Source organism: Chelonus insularis, unplaced genomic scaffold (genome assembly GCF_013357705.1).
Source record: "Chelonus insularis isolate UGA/USDA-ARS -01 unplaced genomic scaffold, ASM1335770v1 contig_406_pilon, whole genome shotgun sequence".
Taxonomy (NCBI): domain Eukaryota; kingdom Metazoa; phylum Arthropoda; class Insecta; order Hymenoptera; family Braconidae; genus Chelonus; species Chelonus insularis.
In genome coordinates this window covers 709,661-736,005 of record NW_023276563.1, presented here as the reverse complement: position 1 = coordinate 736,005, position 26,345 = coordinate 709,661, and the positions used below count along the sequence as shown (strand labels likewise).

General features: G+C 30.0%; 3 protein-coding genes across 9 annotated transcripts in view; 1 reads left to right on the top strand and 2 right to left on the bottom strand.

Annotated features, from left to right (window-relative positions):
• Nucleotides 1-956: 956 nt before the first annotated feature.
• On the bottom strand, nt 957-3,410 carry LOC118069196 (uncharacterized). The gene is given in 2 exon segments (XM_035087146.1): nt 957-3,116; nt 3,118-3,410. Coding segments are annotated over 2 exon segments (2,358 nt in total). The 5' UTR covers nt 3,374-3,410; the 3' UTR covers nt 957-1,014.
• Nucleotides 3,411-4,222: 812 nt separating this feature from the next.
• Nucleotides 4,223-9,174, top strand: LOC118069283 (transcription factor GAGA-like). 7 transcript variants are annotated; one of them, XM_035087275.1, is made up of 7 exons: nt 4,223-4,655; nt 5,024-5,213; nt 5,287-5,469; nt 5,532-5,781; nt 7,459-7,743; nt 8,512-8,841; nt 8,967-9,174. In XM_035087275.1, exons 2-6 carry the CDS (start codon nt 5,025-5,027, stop codon nt 8,805-8,807), a joined length of 1,203 nt encoding a protein of 400 aa, XP_034943166.1. In that variant the 5' UTR covers nt 4,223-4,655; nt 5,024; the 3' UTR covers nt 8,808-8,841; nt 8,967-9,174. The 7 variants fall into 7 exon arrangements, with proteins under 7 accessions (XP_034943166.1, XP_034943167.1, XP_034943165.1 ...); XM_035087276.1 differs by having other exon boundaries at nt 5,532-5,772; nt 8,512-9,174; XM_035087274.1 differs by having other exon boundaries at nt 8,512-9,174.
• Nucleotides 9,175-9,231: 57 nt separating this feature from the next.
• The window catches only part of LOC118069282 (cyclin-dependent kinase 13-like), a 97,093-nt gene continuing 79,979 nt past the window's right edge, over nt 9,232-26,345 (bottom strand). Inside the window, 7 exon segments of the mRNA XM_035087269.1 lie at nt 9,232-13,562; nt 13,647-14,092; nt 14,550-14,688; nt 14,764-14,922; nt 15,009-15,107; nt 15,418-15,631; nt 15,900-16,038. Of these exon segments, the coding sequence (XP_034943160.1) occupies nt 13,091-13,562; nt 13,647-14,092; nt 14,550-14,688; nt 14,764-14,922; nt 15,009-15,107; nt 15,418-15,631; nt 15,900-16,038 (1,668 nt within the window). The 3' untranslated portion in view covers nt 9,232-13,090.

The following is a 26,345-nucleotide window of genomic DNA, read 5'->3' as shown; positions in this document are numbered from 1 at the left end:
TTCTGATCTTGTAAAAAATTTCACTGTAAAAATTTCCTTTAGATTTGAAATCAATGTATTTCTTTACTTCAAAGGAGAGTGGGTATCTGTCCCTATTCTACTTTCTTGCTTCTTCTTCTGTTTGTTGAATCATTTTTCAATTAGATTTCAAATTCGATTGCGCTTTATTGATAATTCTTTTACAGAGAAAAAGATTTCTGTTTTTTATGAATTATTTTATAATTAAAAATTATGTAACCTAAATAAACAAAGAAGTTTATTATAGTAATATTTAGTTTGAGCAAATTAATTCATCATTTCTGTTTACAATTCTGTAATCAGTTGAATAATTATTTGAAACTGATGAATATTCCTATAATATTACATTAATAACATATTTGTTGTAAATCTAATATTTAAATTTTTTATCACTTACATATTTCCATACTTTTTCTATTGCAAATATTAGAAAATTTATTAAATGCTCAGCAAACAAGTCCTTATTATTTTCGTATCAGCTTACCTTGCTTTATTGAAAAAGCATACATATGCTAAAGTAAGTCATAAAACTTTTACAAGTTCTACAGAGTGTTCAACACCGAATAATCGGAAATTTTCAACGTTGAATAGTTTGTTGCTCACAGCTTATTTATACCTAATAGGAGTCGTTACTTTAGCTTGAATTATTCTTAATTTAAAGGAAAATATTTTCATCTGAAATACTTTATAAACTCTATATCAACTTAATTATTAATTTATCTAATAAAGCAATTTATTTCAAACAAACAATATAAATAATTATTTTTATCTCAGTAAATATTAATTTATACTTAATCACCATTTGTTTATATTAAATAAACTCGGCAAAGTTCTTTTAATATCAATATATGTAAATTGGAATGTATAATTATGATTATCATCTGATTTAAGAAGTTAATTTAGAAGCATCATCTCATTTCGACAATTTATACACATGATTTAAAAATTAATTAATGCACATTAATATTTGTCGGTAATAAGCAATCAATCATTCAATTAATTCTTGACAAGACTATAAGCTTCGAAATCATCAATATTTAGATGTAAAGGTTTCATTGTGATAATACTCATCAATACTTTTCCAATATCAATTTTCTTTAACAGTGGATAATCAATACGTAAATAATCTAAAACATTTTTGTCAGTTAAATCTCTTACTGGTATATCGATAAATGACAACCAAAATGGAGCTGGAGAGTCAAAGTAATCCCCAAAATAATTAAATGTTGTTACTAAAGCAGTTTCATTCCAAGTGCTTACTTTTTCATTATCATCACGATAAATACCAGAAATAATCCCAGAGGGAAAATTACTTACAATGAATTGACCATTGTTATCTGTAATTCTATTGACAATCAAATTGCGTTTTAACACTGAAATAACAAACAAATGGTCATGCCAGATGACAAAATGATTTTTCTCTTTATCATAGAAATATTTCCCGACGAATAAATTATTCCATGAAAACTGATCTTCTGGAAAATTTTTCGATAATATTTTTTTCGATATGAGATTTTTATAATCAATTTGATATCTTTCAACTGATGCTGAAGAAATAACTTCATTAGTTTCTTTATTTTCAAATTCAGTCAAACTTCGACGAAAAACATCAAGAATATTTCTCGTGCTATCCAATATTAATAATTTTTTATGATATTTTATGCACAAACCATAATAAACACCATCAATTTCATCGTAAACGTAATCTAAAATTTTAATTCTCTCATCAATTGGTTTGGGTTCCACTTCAATTGGAGATATAAATGAGAAAAAGTTTTTGCTGTTATCATTCCATATAGTTCCTTCATTTAATTCTCCAGTACAATAAACTTTACCATTAAAAATAGCATATACTTTTTCAACATCGCTGAATCCTAAATCTTTAGGGTTTAACATCATTACATCATCTCTCAGTCTAAAAGGCAAACTTCTCATTCCATGTGAAGTAGATTTGTAAATTACAGCGTCATCTTTAATCATTTTCTTATCTATCAAAAATTGTTTAATGTTGTCTGATTTGAATAGTTCACACTTTTCTGTATCTTGGTCATAATAAAACTTGGTTGGTACTAGAATTTCGTGATCTTCAAAGTATTCTTTTAGACTTCTACCAAGTTCAGGTGGTCGATTAATCTCCGTTCGAGGGAAAGCAATGTTGGAAATCGTTGAAACTGGTTGAAGTTCTTTAAACATTTCATCACAACTTATTTTCTTTGGCGAATTTCCATCAAAACATGATTCTATGCCATAGGAATAATTGAAGATAGGATCATTGTAGATAAGTATTTTATTAGGTCCTAGGCATTTCTCATTTCTGCATTCTATAGATTTATTAGGCATGTAGAATATGCCTTTTCCATCACATGAAACCATGTATTCAACGTGGGCTCGACAATAACCATAAGAGTCATTATTAATACGGAAATAAAAATCATGATTAGTATCACAGTGGTTCAATGGTATACATATAAGACCTGCAGCATGTTCTAAGTTAGGATTAACTTTATGATTCAGTCCACATTTTCTTTTCTCACTCTTGCCATCTTTACAGATGTAATATTCATCTTGTTCTAATGGCTCATCTGACTCAGATGTTAAGAACCGATGTACACTATTATCTTCACGGTTTTCACATACATCAAATCTCTTGCATATTGCATTCACATTTGCTTCTCCATTTTCTAGAGGAAGAATGGGAGATAATTTACTCTCATCATATGGTTCTTGGGATATCTTGACAAAGGTATTTTCAGAACATGATTTAATGATTGGCTTCTTCTCAGCTTTTGAACATTCGATGTACAGTCTTTGGTGTATCAGGTTACTTGTTAATGGGGTATGTATGGTGATAGCAGGATTTGCAATTTCACTGTAGCGAGTATTTAATAAAGGTATTACACTATTATTGTACTCTGAACAAAGAGGGTCTGCAATACATTTCCCTTGTTCTGAACTCCAAGACCACCTAGGTGGACAGTTAAATTCAGCTTCAAGACCAGCTACTTTAAAACCAGTCTTAGTCACAGTTATATCTGCTTCTCCCCTTCTTTTTGGATAACCATTCAAAGCCATCAACATCCACAGGAAGATCTTCAATTGAACGTCTATAACTACCATCACTATAATCTAACCTGTATATGACATACTTGCCATCAGGTTGTCTATCATATGTAAATGCTTCTGGAGGCTTCCTACGATCTTCATATAAAAGTTGGCACAGTTTCTGAGGTGTAATATCAGATGAATTTATAAATCTTCTTAATGGATGATGATTGTAAACATAAACGAATGAAACGAGTAAGAAACATACAATAACTATGGTAATAAAAAATGTTTTAGACACATGATCTTCCATTATGACAATATCTAATTAATCTTTAATTAAGTGTGGTATTTTTTTTCAATTGTCATGTAACTAATAATATCTGAAACTTAGGAAAAACATTCGATTATATTTTGGAGTAATTGAGGACATATAATTCAATAATTATATCTACCATTAACATTACAAATGATGATTAATAAGATAAAATTCAAATTACCTCGATTATACATGTAATAATTCAATTCTCGAAAGGGAATTATGACAAATATCGAATTATTGATGATAAATAAGTAGTGCCGTTAGTGAATAATTATTCAGGAAATGATATAACAGCAAAGATATTTATGTGACATTATTATTAATCGATTAATAAATAGATTTTATTTTTAATTGATGTGAAAATCTACTGACATTGATAGTTATCATACAATTTAAAAAAAAATTAATGCATGCTAATAACCAAAGAATCATTTTCAAAAACAAAAAAAAAATTAATCGATCATGTATTGGTAAATAAGATATTTTTTATATCAACAATTAAAGTTACAAAACAATAGCTTTAATAGATAAAAGAGGTTTCTTGTTTATCGATAATAATGTAGAGAAGTCTCTACATTATCATTTAGTATTATGAAAGAATAACATAACAACTTGGAATATCCCAAAATAATTTATAAAATTGATTATTCAATATAATATATAAGAATAATGGGAACATTTTAAAAAAATGTACATTATAGAGTATAGTTCAATGAAATTTATTCGTTTGTTGAAATTTTAAGAATTATTCATGCTGTTCCTACTTCGACGAAAAATGCATAATAGGGATTATTGGAAGGTTTGTTAACCTGTTATCTTTGCTTTTCATTTACCCATAGATTGAATAATTTCAAGAAAAAATATTTTTCTCACAAAATTGAACTCCGAATAAAATTAATCATTTTTATTTAATAATTTTATTATTTACAAATTCAATTACAATAACTGATTTAATATTAAAGAACTGTATTTTGTGGTTATTTAATACATGAGTGTCAATATGTGTTTCTAAGGTGAAATGTGACATTCATTGAAGTTCACTGACAGTGTTTAGATATAATATATTTCCTGCGTTTAATTAGTTCAATAAACTGTGTTGACTTCAATTAAAAACAGATTTTTCTTTGATTTTACAATTACAAGCAGAGAATTTTGATATTAGTTTTAAATAAACTAATAAACTTGATCGAGCTTGTAGTTAGATTTAACCTCCACTAAGTGCTTCAATTTGCTTTATTTTCTATTGCCACTCTCGTAATTACCTTAATTTCAAGTAAGTTAATTAAAATAAATGATGGGAAGTTGTCTTTGAGCTAATTTAAATTTTATTCATTACTTATAAATGTTATAAAATGCAATTAAGGTTGTAAAAAAGACGCCGAATTTTTTCAAGGTGGGGATAGTAATTATGAAGTAGTGGGGGAAGAACTTTCCTCCAGTTCTTCAAAGATATATGTTACTTTACTTAGGAAAAAAATATAAGTCCTACTTAATACTTCGTACTTAATAACGGTAAAACTTCCTGGGAAAACCCCTATGCAAATGGTGCAGAAATTAAAAAACTATTCAATATAATTCATTGATGTTTTTTAATCCTTTTTATTTAATATACTCAGTAATCTATTATTTTTTCTTCTATAGAATGGGAAGCAGTGGACAATTATACAGTCTATCATGGGGAGAATTTGGTACATCATTAGCCTCAGCAGTACAGCTTTTAAGGGGGCATGGAGACCTAGTGGACGTAACATTGGCAGCTGGAGGCCGTAGCTTTCCTGCTCATAAGATTGTCTTGTCAGCTGCGAGTCCATTTTTGTTAGATTTACTCAAGGTATTTTTATTATGAATCACTAATCAGTTCAAAATAGTCATTTTAGAATACTCAACGATGATATTTCTTTTAGAGTACACCATGTCAACATCCAGTTGTTATGCTTGCTGGGATAAGCTCTGATGATTTAGAATCTCTTCTAGAGTTTGTTTATAGAGGGGAAGTAAGTGTAGAACCTTCACAATTACCCTCTTTGCTCCAAGCAGCTCATTGTTTGAGTATTCATGGCTTGACACCACCAACAATTTTAACTGAGGTAAGTAAATCATACTAATATCATCACTTAGGCTTATTTCATAAAATTATCACGTTTTTTAGAATGGCGAAGAAGTACCCGTGTCTGCAATTCCAACTAATACTGAGCCAGTGACTCGAGAAATAATGAATTCTTGCATTCCCATCCATCGACGTAAAAAAAGAAGAAAATCATCTTCTTCTTGTAGTAAATGGCCAAAAATGGATAATACCACAGACAGTGAGGATCGACACGATGGGCATGGTGAGGATGATCGAACTACAGACTACGATCAAAAGAATGATGATGGTGGTCATGATGATGGTAAGAAATGTTCGTATTTACATTTATTAATCGATTCTTAAGATTCAATTTAAAATTTACTATTTACTAAACGGCTGCTCCGATTTTTTTTCGAAGCATTCACAATATCAATTTTCGATACAATTATTGATTTATTATTTGAAAGTACAATTTTACTGTAAATAAATAAAATATTAGTCATTATTACTTTAAACAGAATAATACTAATATTTTTTTTATTTTAAATCTTCAATTTTGTGTTTTGTGTCCGCATTGACTACTGTCCTTGCCATCGAGAATTCAACTCGTCGGCAAATTTTGTGACGTGAAACGGACACAAGCACAACCATCAATTTGGGTTGAACTGCAGCTTGTTATCCTGAAAAATTTAAATATTCTAACGAATCTCCACATGGTCACTAATTTACCAATAGATATTTAAAACAAAAATCAGTTCAGCCCCGTATGGTAATATTGTGTTTGTGTCTGTTGACAGCAGGTGAGCAGTCGGAACACTCTAATCATCGAGGACCAAATGATTGGCCAAACTCCATGCCTCAACCAGCATCATCACTAGTCATTACAGAAGTTCCATCGCTAACGCAGGATCACTTGACAGAAACGAAGCCTTCTTTGCACACATTAATGGCTATGCAACAACAATATTCACCATTACACATTCCTTCATTTCCTGGATCTCTTAACATAGGATTACCACCTGGATATCCTCTGATTCAAGCACCAACATCGACTTCCTCAACATTAAAAGTTCGCGGAGCGTCTGATTGTCCTGGAATTTGTCCATTATGTGGAGCAACTCTAAGACAAGCTAGAAATCTTCGTAGGCATCTTCTTTCTTCCTGCAAATATCGACTGAACAGCTTTCATACTCCGCAACAGCCACCTGATCAAATGATTGTTGAAATAAAACCGGAAATTGAAATAGGTGCATTCAGTGGACAAAATCACGGAACTGATAGTAAAGATAACAGCAATACAGAGCAGATAGTTTGTCATCCAAGTCCGCTTCCATCACCAACGCACAGTTCTAATGTTGTTAATTCCCATCAAAGCATCTCTGAAACTATCGCCAGATGAGATAATTAAAGTAAAATATCTATAAAAAAATTCAATCATCAAGATAACGATCTCTTGCAATTTGTTAACTGCAAATTAATTTTAAATATGTTTTCTAAGTACTTAGACAAGTAGCTAAAGATATCAATTATCAATGCGCATGAAGAATTATCAAAGTAACCTGTATTAAATCATTTTTTTACATTTATATATGCTATTTTCTTTAGATATTTATCATATATATTCAACTTAATCTAATATTCTAGGAAGAATAATTAGTTTTCTTATCTCATTTGCGTTATTTAAGCTAATAGTATTTTTTCTGTGAATTCAGTCGCCAAACAAATTAATGAAAATGATATATCTTTTTCGAAAGATATTTCGTATATGCCTTATTATTATTACATTTATGAGTACTACTTTATATCATTATTATTATTTAATGTCATAAGAATTTTATTATAAGTAAAATAATTGTAGTATTCATTCCTTCGCATCTGTAAATAAACTGCGTGTATCAATAATCAATCAGTGTTTTATTGAATTTTAGTTTATGTAAAGCATCCAATTCCTTTGATGTCAAATTTATGATTTAAACCATCACTCTTACAAACTTTAATCGAATTTTAGATGGTCATTATAAAGGTAAAAGCTCATCGGATCTGCCTACGACTTGTCCTTTGTGTGGAGTAACCTTACGACAATCCAGAAACCTTCGCCGACATCTAGAATTGCTCCATTTCGGTTCGGGAAACAATGGTAAAGCATCAGTTCGAGTTCGTCGTCGTAAACATGATTTTCATCCACCAACTATGGTACCTCGAGCTGATAGTTTACGAATATCAGAAAGCTCCGACTTTTCTACTACATCTCTATCCTTTACTTCAACGAACTCTGGTCTGTCGAATCCATCTGGTAAAAACAAATTATTAATTCTGCTTTTTTATCTTAATAGCATTCTATTCACTTTTTCTAAAATATTTAAAAAATATTCCATGAGTTTCTGACGGTTTAATTGGTTCTCGCATAGCATATCGATTCATACTCATTAATAATTTAATCTCCTCTTCTAGCACCAATTAATTGGAACAAGTATTCAGATTGAACCGGAACACTATTAATAATAACAGATCATGCAAATTTCGATTTTAACTCGAATGCCTTTAATACTATCGAGATGGTTCAAGTCTTTATGGAATCTGTATGAATTAGGTATCAAATTTATCAATGATTGAAAGCTTAATTAAGATCAGATTTATCACGACTGCAAATAATGTTAATCTATTAAAATAGTCTTTTAATTTATTCACTAAGTTAATTACGTATATTTGATCATATTATTGTTTACTGTAGAAGAAATTTCTTTTAATTTAAACAATTGAAAAGTGAAGTGATGACAAAACTTTGAATGTTGACGAAAAAACCCGAAGTCACACGAAAACATCCGATAATAGAGAAGAGCTCTTCGCGTCTGCTGCTATCCTAATACGAAAGAAAGACAAATGCTAAATTTCTGTATTCATATGTAAATGAGGTTCATGAACCTAACCGGAATTTAAATACACGTTATTCTACACTTTTAAAATGCCTTTTACAGATGATTCTAATTTATAGCAAACTTTTTATTCATTTTTTACTTCAAGAGTAATTTTTCATTGGATTTTTATATATTTTCTCGTTTAGGAAACTTATCTTCTTCTGGGTCAAACACTTTACTGTCTAGTGAACAAAACAGTTTCTCAAATGCTGGAATACAGCCAGGATCTTGCAGTACCGGAAATATGCCAGGACCTTTAACCAACGGAATTTATCCATCAGAGTCTAGCGCAAATATATTAAGTTGTCTATTGCCAAACATTTCATCATTATCTCTACCTCATGATGTCTTCCGGCATGGAGAAATGCTGAAGGCTAGCATTGCTTATCATGATTCGTCAAGACAACATGTTAGACATATGCAACGAACTGACGTTACCTAAGTATTTATATGAGTACTTTCCCTTTCATTTAATGGTTCGCTTGATAACATTTATTACTTATAATATAGATATTAATAAATAAAGAAAGTAAAGAAAGAAGAAAAAGAAGCTGATAAAATAATATTAACTTACACTTTTCATAGTGTATTTGGTTTTCAGAACATTATCAAATTGAAGTTTATAAGTCTGGATGCCTATAATAGATAATTAATGAGATACTCATTTCATGTTGTTCTTAACTTAAATAAGGAAAAGATAATTAACTCTTGTGATATGAAATTCAAATAACGAATGCAGTTAACTATAATGTAGATTACGAAGTAAATATTTTACTTAGCTGTTTATCGATATTCTTGCAAAAAAAATAATAAAATAATACATATTAAAAGAGGGTACTTTTTTTAAGAAATCCTATTAACAATAATTAGATCGTAGTTGTGTTTATTTGCTTGTGTTTAAAAGGTAAGATTAGCCACGTATTTAAACGTTTAGCGTCTTACTTTATTACATTGATAATGAAAGACAAACGCAGTAAGATAATAGAAACAAACGAACAAATGATACAAAAAGATGATAATGCTTTCAGTATCGTACTATTACACACTATACGTCATTTATCATAAACATTACAATTGTCAATTCTTCACTTGTGATATCATATTTAAGTCAGGCGGAAATTGACGAAATATCTCTCGCAATTATACACAGACATTAGATAAGCTCAGATAGAGCTCAACAACTTATTACGTTTATTATAAATCACAAAATTATTTTTTTTTACTTGTTAACATTTGTTTTACAACACGAAACATTCGCACTACACCACCGTATGATGAGGACATTTGATTTCATATAGTTAATCCTGAAACATTTTTCTTTCTTTTATTTATGTACAACCTATTTGACAATTGGAAAGAAATACATAGGATTGATTACACCATCAAAAATTTTGAGGCCAATGTTATGTAATTATTTTTTTTATTAAAAATCAGTAAGACAAGTCACTTATATCATTTATTATGGAGTAATGACTATGAATTAGGTTGCATTTACTCCCCCTTTTGACAACAGGCAGCATTTAGGATTTTATTATGTCTATAATTTACATGTAAAATCATATTCTTACTAATATCATAGTTAGAATATATCATTATTCTAATTGGTAACGCTAGACTGCGTATTGATTGTCCTACCAAGCTCTATCGTCGCTAAAGATCAATACGACTCTTTTCAATAAGGACTCCAGGGACTGGTGATTCAAATTTCCGATTAATTGATACACAGCTTTACATAAAGTCATTTTTAATTTTAAAGGGGGAGTATTGTGTTTTTTTTTTTCCTTATTAAGTATACAATTATCTATCTAATTAAACTAACACTAATGAAATTATGTTTATTAACTTACACTCGTACTTGTTTTTAATGTACTTTCTTATTTTTTTATGTTTTGCTTAGGTAGTTTATCGAATTTCTGTTATATCGAATTCAGGAACGGCTTCAAGTAACAAGTGTAAAGCACATTAGGTAGGCATCTACATTTTTCAAAAGGACTAGCCGCGATTATGTCCTCTTGTTCGTGACTAGTCTTGAAGGTTCTTTAGCTTAGCTGTTAAAAAAAATTTCGTCTTCATTCTCTCCCTTCTTTAGGTTCAGAATTTTATCAGCAGAATTGTATGCGATTATTAAAGTTTTGAAAATGATTCATGCGATACTTATTTTTTTTTTTTTTTTAATTTTATTTCAATGTTTTTTTTTTTAATAATTATGAGACGAATAGGCTTATTTAATGTGCATGGATATTATTATCTAATGATAATAAGGGTTTAAATGTAGATACACTATTTTTTTCTTTTATACACATACTTTGTTCCCGCTGTATATAGTTGAACACCTAAAAACGTAAAACTGTACATACGAGAGTATCGCCCCCAATTATTGGGATTCCGCTTATTAATTTTATTCATTACTTAAGATTATTAGATTTTTTACATCTACTTATATTCTACATCAATAATAATCGCCTACAGTTCGTTAATTCTTGTTTCTTTCTCATATTCATCATCAATCATTCTCCTAAAGGTCGCAATCATTAATATTTTATACACGATTTTTTTTTTTTTTAATTTTTTAATTCTTTTTTTTCATAATATTTCGCTCAATGTAAACATGATTTTTACTTCTAGAGTATTCTTATTATTACATACAAGTTTTCTATGGGTATTTAATAACTAGAACGAGATGATTCTGTAGAGAAAAAAAAAATGAATTTCTATTTTATTTTGCTCGATGTCAAACAAACGCTCAACACATGCCAGCAACATTATTATAATTGAAAATTTATTTACGCTACAATGTTATTTTTATTTCAGTCATTTCAAGCGGATCATTAATCCGATCTGCGTATTATTTAAATTCTCATAATCATATCGTGGCCTGAATTGACAAGTAATTGTTTAATTTTTAATTGTTCATTGATTATTATGTTTTTTATTTTATTTTTAATTATTTCTATTCATTTATATATTTATTTTGTTTCTACCATAGGTCGTTTTATAATCTTCCGTTTATTTTTGAATCATTATTTAATAATTTCTAATTTTTTTGTTCTCATACAAATAAACAATTGGCCCATTTATTATTAGTCAATTATTTTTATTCATCATCGCATAACATAACTGAATATTTTAAGACCAAAATCATGAATAATAACATGCAATATGTATTTCAGTCTTTCACACCATTTTTATTTTTTTTTTTATGACAATTTTTTTTACGTCATTAGTTATGTTTTTTTTTTTATAATAATTGCACAATTTTCCTGATATAAAAAAACCTGAGAAGCAAAAATGAAATATTTTGATACATGATATAAAGAGTTAAATAAATAAACAACATGCAAATAATTTGTAAATTTTTTCAGTTCAGCTGAATAAGTTAAATACTGAATCATTGATGTTTTAAGTGGACGAAACAATTCAAAGTGAGATTACTTTCATTAAAAAATTATTCTCAATTCAATAATACAAAGGCAGTGGTCGTAATTGTTTTAATGATTAATGCATTACCCTTGAGCTTTTTTTTTTTTTTTTTAAAATTGATAAAATTACTGACGATAGTAGAGAATTTATAAGCGATGATGATCTATTTAAAAATAAAATGACATATAAACTAAATAATTACGTAATAAGCACATGCTTACTTCCATAAAAATATACTTTTTATCAAGTTGATATTTACGTTTTTGTATTTAAATAATGCAATATTCTATAGTATAATTGCAAACGTTGCATTCATATTTAGTAATAGCGATGATGACAATACGAAAAAAACTGTAGTTAGTATTAAAGAAAAATTATTATTATTAATTGTTAATTCTTATTATTGGAGATCTAAGTAAGACAGTGGTAGTTTAATATCACAATAAGACTACTCAGGCCTCGTGAAACTTGGGCATCTGTAATTCATGATTCTCTCTCTGAGGTCTTTATTCATCCACCATTATTCGTTTATTTTATACAAGAAATTGCCTGTCGTTACTTGAACTAATCGATGAATCTATAGACTGAAAAATGTGAGAGTGTAAGTCTATCACACGGTTTTTATTCCAGACTATTCGGAAGATCAAACGACGTATTTATATTTCTTTTTCTACCAGTCTTAGTTTGATTAGCGAAATTACTTTATTTCTTTTATTTATTTTTTTAAATATTTTTTGTTTTGATTATTAAAAAAAATGTTTTTTAACTTGTCAACCATAATGATACAATTTCTTTTTCAACATTATTATTAACCATGTGTGTAGACACTCATCATTAATATTTTTTCCCTTTCTCTTATCTTCATGTAACGTTGCTACCTGGATCTACTTTAGCCTCTTAACTCTCATTGCATGCTGCGTGACTAACGACAGTAATTACACCTCGATTTGAGTTGATGGAAAAAAATGTCGAGCTACTCTAAGTTCTCCTTTTACTCCTACAGCCCCTACTCATATATTCAAGCTGCACATCACCATCGCAGGCCGGATTATTCTCGTTGCGTTGAATAAAAATGGATAAAATTAAAAAAAAAGAATAGATCGTTGTCGTCTTCGTTAACCGGCCCAAGCATTTGAGTATTATTGTCGGAACTCACAGTCACAGGCAAATGAATGGGTTTTGTGGTCCCGAACAGCGCGAGAACTTGGTACCGATAAAGTGCCGAGGACGATGATGATTTAACTGCGCGAGTCTACGTCCTGAAATGAAGGAAACCATTCAGAAGTGGCTGGCGCAGACGCGGCTTCACAATATTGGTGGCAGGAAGGTTCCAGAATCATCGAGGTTGGGATCCAAACTCGCAACGATGTCACCAGTAGATGCGTGTCGAGAAGCAGCTGGTTGAGTTCCACTCGCCAAGGCATGACTACTTGCACTTCCATTAAGTTTGCTCTTTACAACGAGTGCATTATTGTCTGCATTATCAATTGCTGTGATCTTTGACATCATACACTTTCGTCCTCGATAAAAACTATACACATTATATTTTTGATCAACAGACGAACAATTCTCCAAAGTGGTAGCGCGTTGTCTTGGCGCAGTTACCGAGATTGTGTGAGCGTGACTGGTTTGATTAGTTGGCTCGACCAACATCTTCATTGATCCTACTACCGATGAACCCATTGAAGATGACGTACTCAAGTGTGAAGACGAAGATGAATTGAGCCATTTGTGCTGCATCGCTTCATCCGGTGTCATCCTGTCTTTAGGATCCCATCTAATAAAAATAATTTCAGCGAATTAGTCAAATAAGATTATGGTTTGATGAAATTTTTAATAGAGAATGCTGAGATAAACTTACTCTAAACATCTGGTGACAAAATCAATAAACAGCGGGTCAGTAGAACGAAGAGCCATGGCAACGTTTCTATGACCAGGTCTTCGTTTCCTTCCTTTGCTATTAACTATACATCTAGGATTACCCCTGGAGTCGAAAAACAATCTGCGACGATTTGCATGTGCGATTAGTGATTCTGGTGGCGGTCCCAATACCTCCATAATACACGCAAGCTGTTCAATCTCATTTTCTCCAGGGAATAAAGGATATCCGGTGTGTAATTCAGCAAGAATACATCCCAGACTCCACATGTCTATTGAAGTATCGTATGGTAGTCCAAGAATCACTTCAGGGCTTCTATAAAATCTTGATTGAATGTACGTGTAGACACGTTGATGACTATAACATGATGATCCAAAGTCTATGACTTTAATCGAACTACTGCCACGTTGTTTCAAGAGAACATTTTCCTAGAAAATAAAATTGATTCATTTAACTTTTAATTTCAATTTATTAACACTTTGTGATAAAAAAAATTTCAATTTGTTTCTTGAACGCTGTATTTTTAACATAAAATTCCGATCATTTCTCAAGTATTTTTGGTACACTCAAATGTATATCATAAAATATTATCCATAAATGTGTATGAAACAAGATGATAGAAATACTTGCACGAGGATAACGACGGCTTTCGTCATGCTCATCAGACACGCACATAAATACTTGAGAAATGCCAAGAAGTATCTAAGTGCATACAAGAAGTTTACACCGTGAAAATGTGCAAATTGGTGCACGTTAAATTTCTCTCTTTGTATTTCTATATCTTCAATTATAAACCACTATAGAACCTTCATTAATGTATTCTTAGTTTAAATACACTATTCTATGCTATTTCCGTAGGACAACTGCTACAAATTTCTCACTTACCGGCTTTAAATCGCAGTGGATTATGTTCTCACGGTACAGCAACCTCAGACAGTTTATGAGAGAGTTAGCAAAACGACGAATTAAACTCAGACTGAATCCGTGATAGTTGTTCTTTTTGATCAACTCATAAAGATTCAAGCTAAAACATATTTCGTGGTTAATTTTTTTCATTTTTAAAGTCTATTTTTAGACCTATTTATTCCACTTAAATTACCTCATAAGTTCAAAACTAATGCACAAATGGTTCCTGAAGTAGAAGTACTCCAGCATGTGTATCACATTGTGTTGAGAATCTGCCTCAAGATCTTTTTTTCTTAGATGGTCTAGAATTCTCACTTCTATTAGAGCTTGATGATGGAACCTCTTTTTATTTCTGAAAAAAAAGAAGCAAGTTAATATGTGAGTGAAATAAATATAAATCATCTTAATTAAATTTATTGCTATTTTATTATGTCTTACCTAATTATCTTGATGGCGATATGCTGACCAGTCTTATGATCTAATGCTCGGATTACTTGGCCAAAGCTCCCTTTTCCTATCACTTCTAATATCTCATATCTGTATAACATATAAATTACAATAAATAATTGCAAAATGAAATAATTTGCATAATTAAAATATTACTATCGTAATAACAGCTCGTTTTTATAGAAAAATACATCAAATAAAAGTTCATTTTACATCTTTTATATCATGCTTGTACTATTTGAAGGGATTAACTTCATTACGTAATATAAATAGAGTACTTGAACGAATATGAAATGAATTTTATGAGAATTCAGATAATGTAATTATTTTTTAATAGCCAGCTTTTTATGAGTTTAATATTTTATTTTAATGAATATTAATGATTTTGATAATAACAAACCTATAGGAAATATGATCATGAGGAATTTTGTGGTAACTTCCTGTATCATCATCATATCCACTATTTTCGGCACCTTCCTCTCCATGAATTTTGCATGCAGACAATCCCAAGTACCAAATCTCTGAGTACTTTTCAATCTCCGTGCGCTCATACTCAGTCAGTCGTGATCCGTAGTACTTGGTTGCTTCTTGCGGTGTCATGGGCAATCTACGTCCTACAGAAAGAACAAGTAGCAATTAAGAAAGACATTCAAGATGATTGAACAAAGAACAATTATGAAGAATGTCTCAAATGTTTTATTGACTTTTCTATCAACCTTAATTTAAGTTCTTTTTTAGAGAGAATTAAAAAAAATTTTTTAAGTATAGTTGAAGTTGAAGGTCTTGGAAAATTAACTCAAAAATTCAATTAAATTCTGATGGAATATCTGCTGTATTTAAATTACACCATTATTTTTTGTTGTACTGATTATTTTTACTCACCATAGGCATCAATGTGCACACTTGTGTTAAGTGGATCATGCAACGGCAAGTTGTGAATGTTGTTAGACGTCGAGTGATTTCCATTGTTGTTATCAGTCGTGTCTCGTGACGGTTTACTATTGCTGAGTGACGGTAATTTCTGGAACAAAAAAAGTTGTTTTAAATATAAATTCCATTATTTGCAATCAATACATAGAGAATTTATGTTTTTATCAATTATTTTATAAAGACAATTCAATTAAACGCTTCCTATAATATCAATAAATCAAAAAAACGTTCATTTGCATTCAAGGTATATATTTTTTAATCTATCTAAATGGAAACAATGTTGGCAAGTTTAATTTCAATTTACCAATTATTAAAATTAAAATAAAAAAATGACCTTTCAGTTTGAACAGAAGATGATAAATTTTTTAATTTTTCATGTATAGAAGTGGATGAGAATTTAATGAAAACTATATGTATATAAGTATAAAATAGAAGCGTGAAATTGTCGACTTGGCTGAAATTGCGACCTATTTTCAGCTACACTGGGTGAGAGTTTATTTTTAGGTAATTATTTCTTTCACCCCCTCTGAGAAGTACACCAAGAGTAATGGAATAATTTTTTCTCGTTACCTTCGTTTATTTTTTCTCTCTAACACTTGACTTCCAAAACATCTGCATGAAAGTGTAGAAAAAAAAAATGGACACAAAGTCTAAGCCATAGTTACCAGATTCAGCCAAGTGATGAATGTCACCGCATAAATCTTTTCATTATCCATTTAAAAAAATAATCATTCTTCATGTAACTTTCCAGATTTATTTCAATAACCTTTTCTCATGCCAATTGACTTTGCACAATATTTTACAATCAACATGATTACTTCCCGAAACTCGAAATAAATAGTGCTGAGTTAGCCAGCTATTTTTCTAAACTGTCAGGACTAATAACAGAAACGCCAGACTTTTTAATGGACATTGTTCTACCAAAGAACTTCACCATTTATCAGCACGTGAAACAACAACTCCCTAAAAAAGCAACTCTACTGTTTTCTAGTTAGTATTGATTTACAAAAAGTATTGAAAGTTTTAAAGAATTTTTTAAAAATTCTACAGATTATTATCTCGAAACTATTTAAGGCATTGATGAGAATGTAAATAGAAAAAAGTTTTTAATTAAATATTCTTTTCAATGTGATAGTAATTGATAAAAATAAAAAATTGGTTGATTGTTTTGGAAAATATGTTATATTCCATCATCCCACATAATTAGAAAAAACCAGTTATGAAACTATTACTCATGATATAAACATTTATGCAGATAAAAGACAGCAATAAATATACATAGTTGCATAAAGTAGAACAAGTGAACTATTCAATCATTTAAATGAAGGAAAAAATATTAAAGTGATAATAATTACTAATTAAAAATGGAAAAAAGACATTTTTAGGATTATTTCACTGCATATATATTAATGAGTCATAATTCTCAATTGAAATAAAATTTTTTGTGAGGATACAGTTGAAAGGTTAGAGTTGAAAGTTCACATAATTTTTGTGCTTCATCCAGCCCCATCATTTGCGTTAAAAAATTGTGTAAAGTTGGTCAAGCAATTCAATGTTTACATATTACTGTACTTCAACAGAGTCTGTCAACGACCCTCCCACATGGTTAACGACTCCGGAAAGTCTCTCAATAGCTTTTTCCGTATTTCTATTGCTCGATTACACTTGACGTTGCCATATCATGTGATTATAATCCACGGCTATTCTCTCTCAGGTGCTCTTCTAGACTCGATGTCTCTCATTAGGATGGATGACATTCCTTGGCAAAGCCAGTGGGTAGCCCTGAACAGGCAATTATTCTTCAACGAGTATGCGGTTTACCTTGTGCCAGCGCATCTCTCTCACCACTGGTGTCCAAGCCTTTCTAATACTGTCCCTCCTAGCTGGTTGCACCGTGCGACTATCTATTCATCCAAGTACACATACGCATTTCATAGAAATAACTGTTTGTACACCTACTAGGAGTTTATATCGCGTGTAATGAACAGACACGTGGGTTATGTCGACGCCAACTCACTCACTGACTTGTGTCAAGTAAGAAACAGAAGCCTTGTTAGGAAAAACTGATAATGTTGTCAATATAATCAACCAGACTGACGTTTTAATTCATGCTTTATGAACTATTTTTTAAGTATTGGCTGTTATGTAACACCAGTCATGGTGGTAGGAAAAAATAATCAACTTTCTTCATGAAAGACTTTGATTTTTCTCAATGAAGCATTGATGAAGCTGATGAAATTTATTTAATCAATTTGAAACTTAATTATTCAAAGCATGTTGTGTGAAGATTTAATAGAAATATTCAATAAAACTTGAGGCATTGAAATCATGATGATTTGAAATAAATAAATAAAAGTTTGCTTGTTCAAAGGTGTTGAATCAGCTCGGCAATGCAATCATCTAAATTGATGTCTTAACTCACATCTTGTAGATAGCTTTTTATTAATTGATAATTACATCATAAAGTTCAAGGAAAAAATGAATTTCTTTTGCTTTAGAAGATTATAATATAAATTCATTTACCACACCATTGCATTTATGTATGTAATATGATTGAAAAAAAAACTAAGAGCATTGAAGTAGCACAATTATTTAGTGACTGTACGAAATAATATAAAGTTTATTAAGTGGATTTGTCAATGTACTAAACTGACTTTTTAATTCACATTTTATTGAAAATATTTTTTCTCCTACGAAAAATAGAATTTTAATAAAAAATTTTAGAATAAATGCTTTTTGATGTTTAAGGATGTAATATTATTTCACGACTAATTACAAAGTTTAAATTATTTTATTCGTATTTGGTTAAAGCTTAATTTTCAAGAAAAAACGATTTTACCTAACTAATTAGTGAAGTCAACATTTTAATTTGTAATTCACATTGAAACTTATTTTCCAATTAATTTAACTTTACAAATTAAATTGAAAAAGACTTCTGATATTCACTGAATAAAATCAAGAAATTTTATCACATTTATTTTTATTGATATTTATCGTTAATGAAAAAAGTAATATGAACCATTTTTAATAAATGCTGGCAGTCTTGTCAATATAATCATTCAGGAGTTTGGAGTTGAACATCATTTTATGTATTACAATGTAAAGTTTAATAAAGCAAACTTCATATAGTTTAAAATGAAAAAAAATATGTCCAATATGCTGTTGGAAAATTAAATTTAAAAAAATGATTGTCATAAAGCTTATTTGCATATACGTGGATAGTTTTTTAAAATCAATTTCCCTGACTTGGAGCACAAAAGGCCAATACTTGAGGGTACCAATGAATGATTTAGAAAGTCTATTCAATTCTCTAACTCGTCTTGGTTCCCTTTAGGCTATTTACCATAATTGCATAAAGAAAATCAACTCCTAACAGATCTTATATTCACAGTCTATCAGTATTTCTCATATCCCAACAAATAAGTCTTCGACACTTAAGTAAATTCTACCAACTGTTCAACGTCTGATTCAAGATAATCTCCCTCATTTCTTCCTACTAAAAAATTCAAAACACTCTTCTAGTGGTTATACACTTTGACTTGACAAATTTTCCATTGTGTCACTCTTCGTATAATACAATGAACGAATTTTTTGGTCTATCTTTTTTAAAGCATTCTTGTCAGTTTCATATTTTTAGTAATATTTTTTATTATTCCCCTTCATTCTTCGATTTATATCTCCAGAATATAAAAAAGCTAGGGTTGGAATTTCTTTCCCATAATTCATGTTCTCGTGGAAATGATGAGGATTAAAATAAATTAAATGGATGAATCCTCCAGAGGATCTATCAAAAAATAATGTAACTGTTAGAAGTTGTATTATACCACTAGAGTTCCTTAAGAAGACAATTTTATGCTTCATAAATTATATCTATTGTAGTAGTAAAAGCCACACAGTAATTTTTTACTTAACATTTACTACAGAAGCCATCGTCTTATGGGTTGTAAAAATGAATAGAGTATCAACTTGATTTACAAGATGATATTTATCATAAAATCTTGCGTTAATTTTTTATCACTTGATAATTAGATCCAGCAATTAGATAGATTTATTTTATGAATTTCTGTTTTGATTATGAATAATTGCTATCAGCATCATTCATTCATCTTGATAATTATTTATTTAATTCATATAAACAATAATTAATCATTGATATTCATTCTGCTCAATTATGGATTCAATTTCTTCCCAAAACAATATTTATTTTCGATATCACTAAAACTGTTATCCAGTCTAGACTCCATTACAGCCTTTAATCTCTCACGATGAGCAAGCCATGTCACTGGTAATCAAATTTTTCATACAAGTTCATTATCTCGAGTCAAGCTGCAGAACCCATTGGCTTGGAAAACTGTCTATAACTCATTCTCTCTTTCTTTTATCCTCAAGGCAATGAATATGATCGTATACTCGCGTCTCGTGGTCAACCACACTCATGGTAAATTCGTAACAATTAATTTCAATTAAACTCCCATTTGGTACGGCGCAAATAAATCAAATGGAACGACACCAATGTGCCTCGAAGTCTCGCCATATCGTTCAACATAAGTTGTCGTTTTAATAACCAAGACGTTCATCTCATCCAACATCTTCTTTCTCCTCTCTTTATTTCATTTCTGTCATTTTTACCTCCTTCACTTTGATCATATGCGGTGTCATAGATCATCCCTGATTGCGTGAAATTCAAGCTTCGATTCACTCTCTTCCGGCTCAAGACCTGGTGTCTTCAGGCATCTCCATACTTTTTACTCGCTTGATATGAGGTTCATTACACTCTACCTCAGTCTCACATTTCCAATGTACTGTAATTTATTTTCATATCAAATTGTATATTCATCGATATCCTAGTAACAACATTATAATATATTATTCCTAAGTAAACGTAGAATCAGTATTTAAATCAATTTTTCAATCATTGCCAACTATTTAGCTCATTAATAAGTACACTTTCTAGTGCATAACGTGTTAGTTAAGATAAAGTATGAGACATGAAAAAAAAACTTCTGCCAATTATTAATAGATTTATTGGAAATAAATAGTATATTTATCAACGTTTATTGCTAGCCAAAATGAAGAATGAAAATTAAAGAGGATATTTTTAAAACTCCCAATCACTTGATCACGTAAATTAGGTCAAAATAAAAAGTTTATTCAGAATAATTCATCCAACAGTTCATGTTTTATTTAATAGATATTTACCTTTTCGTTCTTAGCTAATTAATTGAATTAAACATCAATAAATAATAGATTATTTGGTGAAATTATACTTCAAGTTTTGAATATCAAATGAAACTTTTTTTATGTCTATCATTTCTTTCACTAATCAGTTGGTATTTCTACCAAGTCTAGCAGTTTATTTGTTGGTGAATTTCATTTAATGAAGACCATTGTAAATTATATATAGGACACTCCGTTCTATAGCATTCAATATTCATGTGCAAATCTGATTGACTATCAAAGTGTGTTTTGAATTGATATTTATTTATCAGCATGAATTTGAGCTTGCTGTGATCTTCAACGAAGTGTAATTAATATCCATGATCTCACATTTTGCACAGAGACCTTTGATAAAGGCCAATAGAGAGTCAAATTTGGCGGGTTTGTTTAGCTCACATGAATAGATATCTGATCCATCAAGGTTTATCGAGTATTTTCAGCATCATGTTGAAGGTTAGAGCATCAAGGCAACTGATTTTGTTAAAATAGCAGAAAATTAGACTATTTACAAAAGTATTTTTCATTATATAGACTTATAATCATCATCAACAATTGATCATCTAGCTATTGTTGACCCATTTCCAAATGACTAAGCAGGTGTAGTCGAAGCTTTGTGATTTAAGGTAAGTCGATGATTTTATTTTTCCTTGCTGAAAGCTCTGGTTATCTCATCAGTTTTTCCTCTGTGATAATCTCAGTTGATTATCAGGTTATAGTGAATTATTGCACGTTGTTGAAAAATCAATAAAAAAAAGAATATCGAATAAATAAAAGTCAAGAATTAAATAAATAACTAGAAGAGAAAATTGTTTTCAAATGAAAAAGTTGGTGATTGAGTTTTCTATCTAGATTCCTTAGTTCATCTTCTGACCGACATACAACCATTTAAGGACCGAGAAACGTTCCAGAGACGATAGAAAAACAAAGAAACAAGGTCTGCTTTTCCACCAGCCATGGAAAACCGGACGTATGTCTTTACTGCAGTGAAGAAATAAGAATGAGTCAAATAATAATGTACACTGGGAAGAATCCAAGGCAATTTGTTGTTAAGTTTTATTGTTGAAAAAATGTATATGACAAATAGTCAGAGATTATTTTACAGAAATTTTTGCTGGAAAGAAAGTAGATAATCACTCGGTTTTATTACCTAGTTTCAAAATTGTATCATAAATATGTGAAACTAATTCTTAAGAAAACGTTTCTTTTTTTCTTGATCATCAGGAAAAACAGGAAAAAAATAAAACTGAGCTATAAATTAATACTTGAACCTAGATTCTTCCAGTAACAAAACATTCTCTATTAGCAATAATAATAATAAAATTCTTCCATTCTTCAAAAAAAGCGAAATAAAATTTTTAGTTCAATACTCTTGAATAAATATATCATGAAATAATCTGAAAGAAGAACTAGATGGAAAGTAGTGTACAGGAGCTAAATATTTAGCATCTGAAATAAAGTCAAGTACCACATTAAATAATTCTGTAGAGATATCACAAAACACTTCTCTTTGTTTCTATCCTTTATTCTTATCCTCAGATATAGTAACGGGATTGAGTTTCAATACGCAGAAGCCTGCAAAGACAATTCTAGCGGTTTGCACTGGATCCATTTACAATAATTTTCAAGCAAGGTCTTAAAACACCGAGCTCCCGTTGCATTATTCCATTCTCATTCGCATTCGTCATATGATTATGAAGTCAATTCAAACATTGAAACCCAACAAGATATCAGGCGAATATACATATGTAAGAAAGCCAAAGGTCAACATTACATTTAGATCACCAATGTCATGTATTTTATTTGAACAAGAACAAGTTCTAGTTGAATATGTTAAGACATCAGAAAACATACTTATTTATGTAAAGAATATTTTTTATTCAACATCGGCAATCCTTTGAGAAAGTTTATGTACTTTTTCTAAACCTGGTCTAGATGGTGGTGATTCCAAAAATAGCAATAATAATGTACATGGTTGTCTGGTTCACCAAAAAGTATTTAATGTGCCTGGGGCTTGTCTCAGTATTTTTGATAATACCAACAAGCTGGGTTTTCCTTCTTTGTCTTTATTTTTTTCAGACTTTTTTCCTGCTCCTGCTGTTTGGATGTACTTGGACTGGATCCAGGGAATGCTTTGAGAATGCAAGAAAAACAGTCAACCTTCTCTGGAGTCACGATGGAAGAACTTGACTTGGTTAACGATGTTCTCTTGTTGGTGGAAATAGCGTCTACTGGGCCATGAGTACAGGCATTTGGCAAGGAATAATCTGTTTCTAAAGAGTTCAAGTCTTCTTGTAGAAGTTGATTAATACTTTATTACTCAAGACATTAAGAACAACTTAATAATAAATCAACATTTTCTAACTCTTTTCCATTTAACTTCCGCTCTTTTTTTTTTTTAATAAAATATATTTAATTATTCACGAAATCCGGATTTTATCTTTTTATTCACTCCTACCTGCTACTTTCAATATTATTTCCTGGAAACTCTACAAAAGGAAAATAATCGTATTTAAATTCATCAGAGTTTGACAAAAAGAATGATAAAATTCTATCATGACACTGTTACTTTTTGAAAGAAACTCAATTATAAAGTGTTATAGACTGGAAAAAATACATCAAATTGATATTAAAAACGTGTAAAAATTAAATTATCATTCCCTACAATATAACAGAAGTAAATTTCCATTATTCCTATCGTTTAACATGAACTCTCTATTAAAGCAAGCTTAAATTTTCATTACAATGCCACATAAAAAATCGATTATTAGTTAAAACACAAATAAATTTTTATCAACAAAGTTAAAGTTCAATTGTATTATTAATTGTTAGGCCATTTGGAAAAAATAAATAAAAGAATTTCTGTGAGCATAAAATAAAACTACAACTAGCTAACTATTTATACATTTGCAAGTCATTTGTATGCAGAAACGGCACGTGAATACAGATGAAAATGCGTTCGAAGTACCCATTACTCGACCATTTCACGTACGAATGCTACACCGGAAATCACGTGACTTTGGCAACGGAAACGACACAAATGCGGCATCGATGGGAATTAAACAAACAACTGTACTATAGGTCAAGAGCAGTATCGTTATGATAAATTTCATCAACCCTATACATCTATTGCTTTTATGTATAATTATGAAGTCTAATGTAATTAACGATTTATTTGAAGCTTGTATACATAATTAATGTTTAAATAGCACAACATGATCGATTTATACTAAAGTATAGAGAAATTCAATATCTCCAATATAGGGGAGATGTTGACGATGATAAAAACGAGTGTTAAGACTGGAAAAATTACTGGCCAGGTGATGATACATATATGTATATTACTCATAACAATCTATGGTACAATAACCTTTCCTTTTTACTATGCTTATCATCAAGTGAAACCGGTTGGTATAGAAACTCGTCGTTACAAAAAAGCACTCATTTAACCGTGAGAATAGAATTTTTTTTTAATTTATTATTTTGAAGTAAAAAAATAATTTGCTCTCCAGTTTCTTATCAATTTGTAAGCGCATTTTATTTACTCTTGGAATAATTTTTTGGCTGATACAGCTATGTAAGGATTTGCTGAGGACGTCGTTAAATATCGTTTATTGGATAAAATGCATTGCTTCTGGAAGCATATAGATAGGAAAGTCTGGAGAAAAATGAGAGGTACTTAAGAAAATCAAATGTTCGAGAGATCGTATTCAAAATTTTTGAGAGGTAGTTTCAAGAAATATCATATTTATATAAAATGTTATAAATATCGATTTTTTACACTTGAGAGAAGCACCAAAAAAATTGTGAATAATTTTTTTAAGGTCATTTTGAACTTAATGAGCTGTAAAATTTCTGAATGTTCCTGCTTGTTATAAAATGCTAAATTTATTACTAATTATGAAGGAAATATTATGTTTTAAGGCACAGTTATTTAATTTTTTTATAATCATTCAACTAATTTATACTGATTAAAAATGAATTAATTTTTTGAATAAGGAAATGTAAAACATTTTAAAAGCAAAGTAAAAAAAATTAGAACATAAAATGCATTGCAATTTATTATGCATTCTCCAGAGAAGTATATTCATTGTTATAATTGTAAAATATGAGTGTAATCCTTCATTTACAAGCATAAAAAAAAATCAAGCTGTTAATTTTTTGAGAATTTTACATACACCCCATCACACCCTAGGGCTCTTCACTTATGTCTGCTAATTAACTAAACTGAAGTAAATATGCATTACTTCAACCTACTCCAAAAAAAAAGAACTTCTTTTTTTGTAAGTTTCGTTAATGAAGAATAATTCTTTTCCTACTGAAACGTGAAACTTTATTTTTAAAAAATATTCATTTATTAATTTTAAGTATCTCTTTCGAATTTCCGTCAATGATGGATAAAAAGTGAAATTAATCCCGGATGAGAAATAAAAAGCAAGTAAAATAAAAATAGATAAACGTGAGCCCTAGGTCAACGTGGCATTTGGAAGGATATACGACGTATAATATACACAGACATGGCAATAATCGTCTATAATTCCGCAACCTTCATTGGTAGGATACATTTCCGGAAGTTTGTCAAGTGATCGTTAAAGTTCAAAGCGCGTGGATATAGAGTCAACCTCATCTAAAGCACATATATGTGTAATACCTCAGGATTGTAACGTGGGTCTTATTGGCTTTGTGTTATCTCCGATGTTTAGACGGATTATCGAGAAAAGTCGTGAAGCCGTATCGATCTGGACGACGACCTCGTTAATAAGTTTAAGTACATCTCTATTCTTGTACTAATTTTTCAACGATTCATTTTAAGAATACTTTAACAATATTCCTTATCATTCTATTTTTACTCTAAAAATATTTAAACTATTCATTTAAATAAACTAAAAACCGAGAGAAAAATAATGAAATATTTCTAGTATATTTGAAAAATAAAAAGCATAAAACATTCAGACTCTCAATTCACCGTTAAACCAATATGATTCAATGAAAATGATAATAAAACAAATAATTGAACTCTCCACTTCCATTTTCAATCGAGTTTTATCGAGAAAAAATGATGTAAAATATACAGTAATCACAACCCTGAGAACACGATTGCATTTTTATGACAGATAAGTTATGTGTTGTGCTCCTTGCCCTGTTGATAATTTTCTCTGCAGCTGGTCAGCTCGAGATACTGAA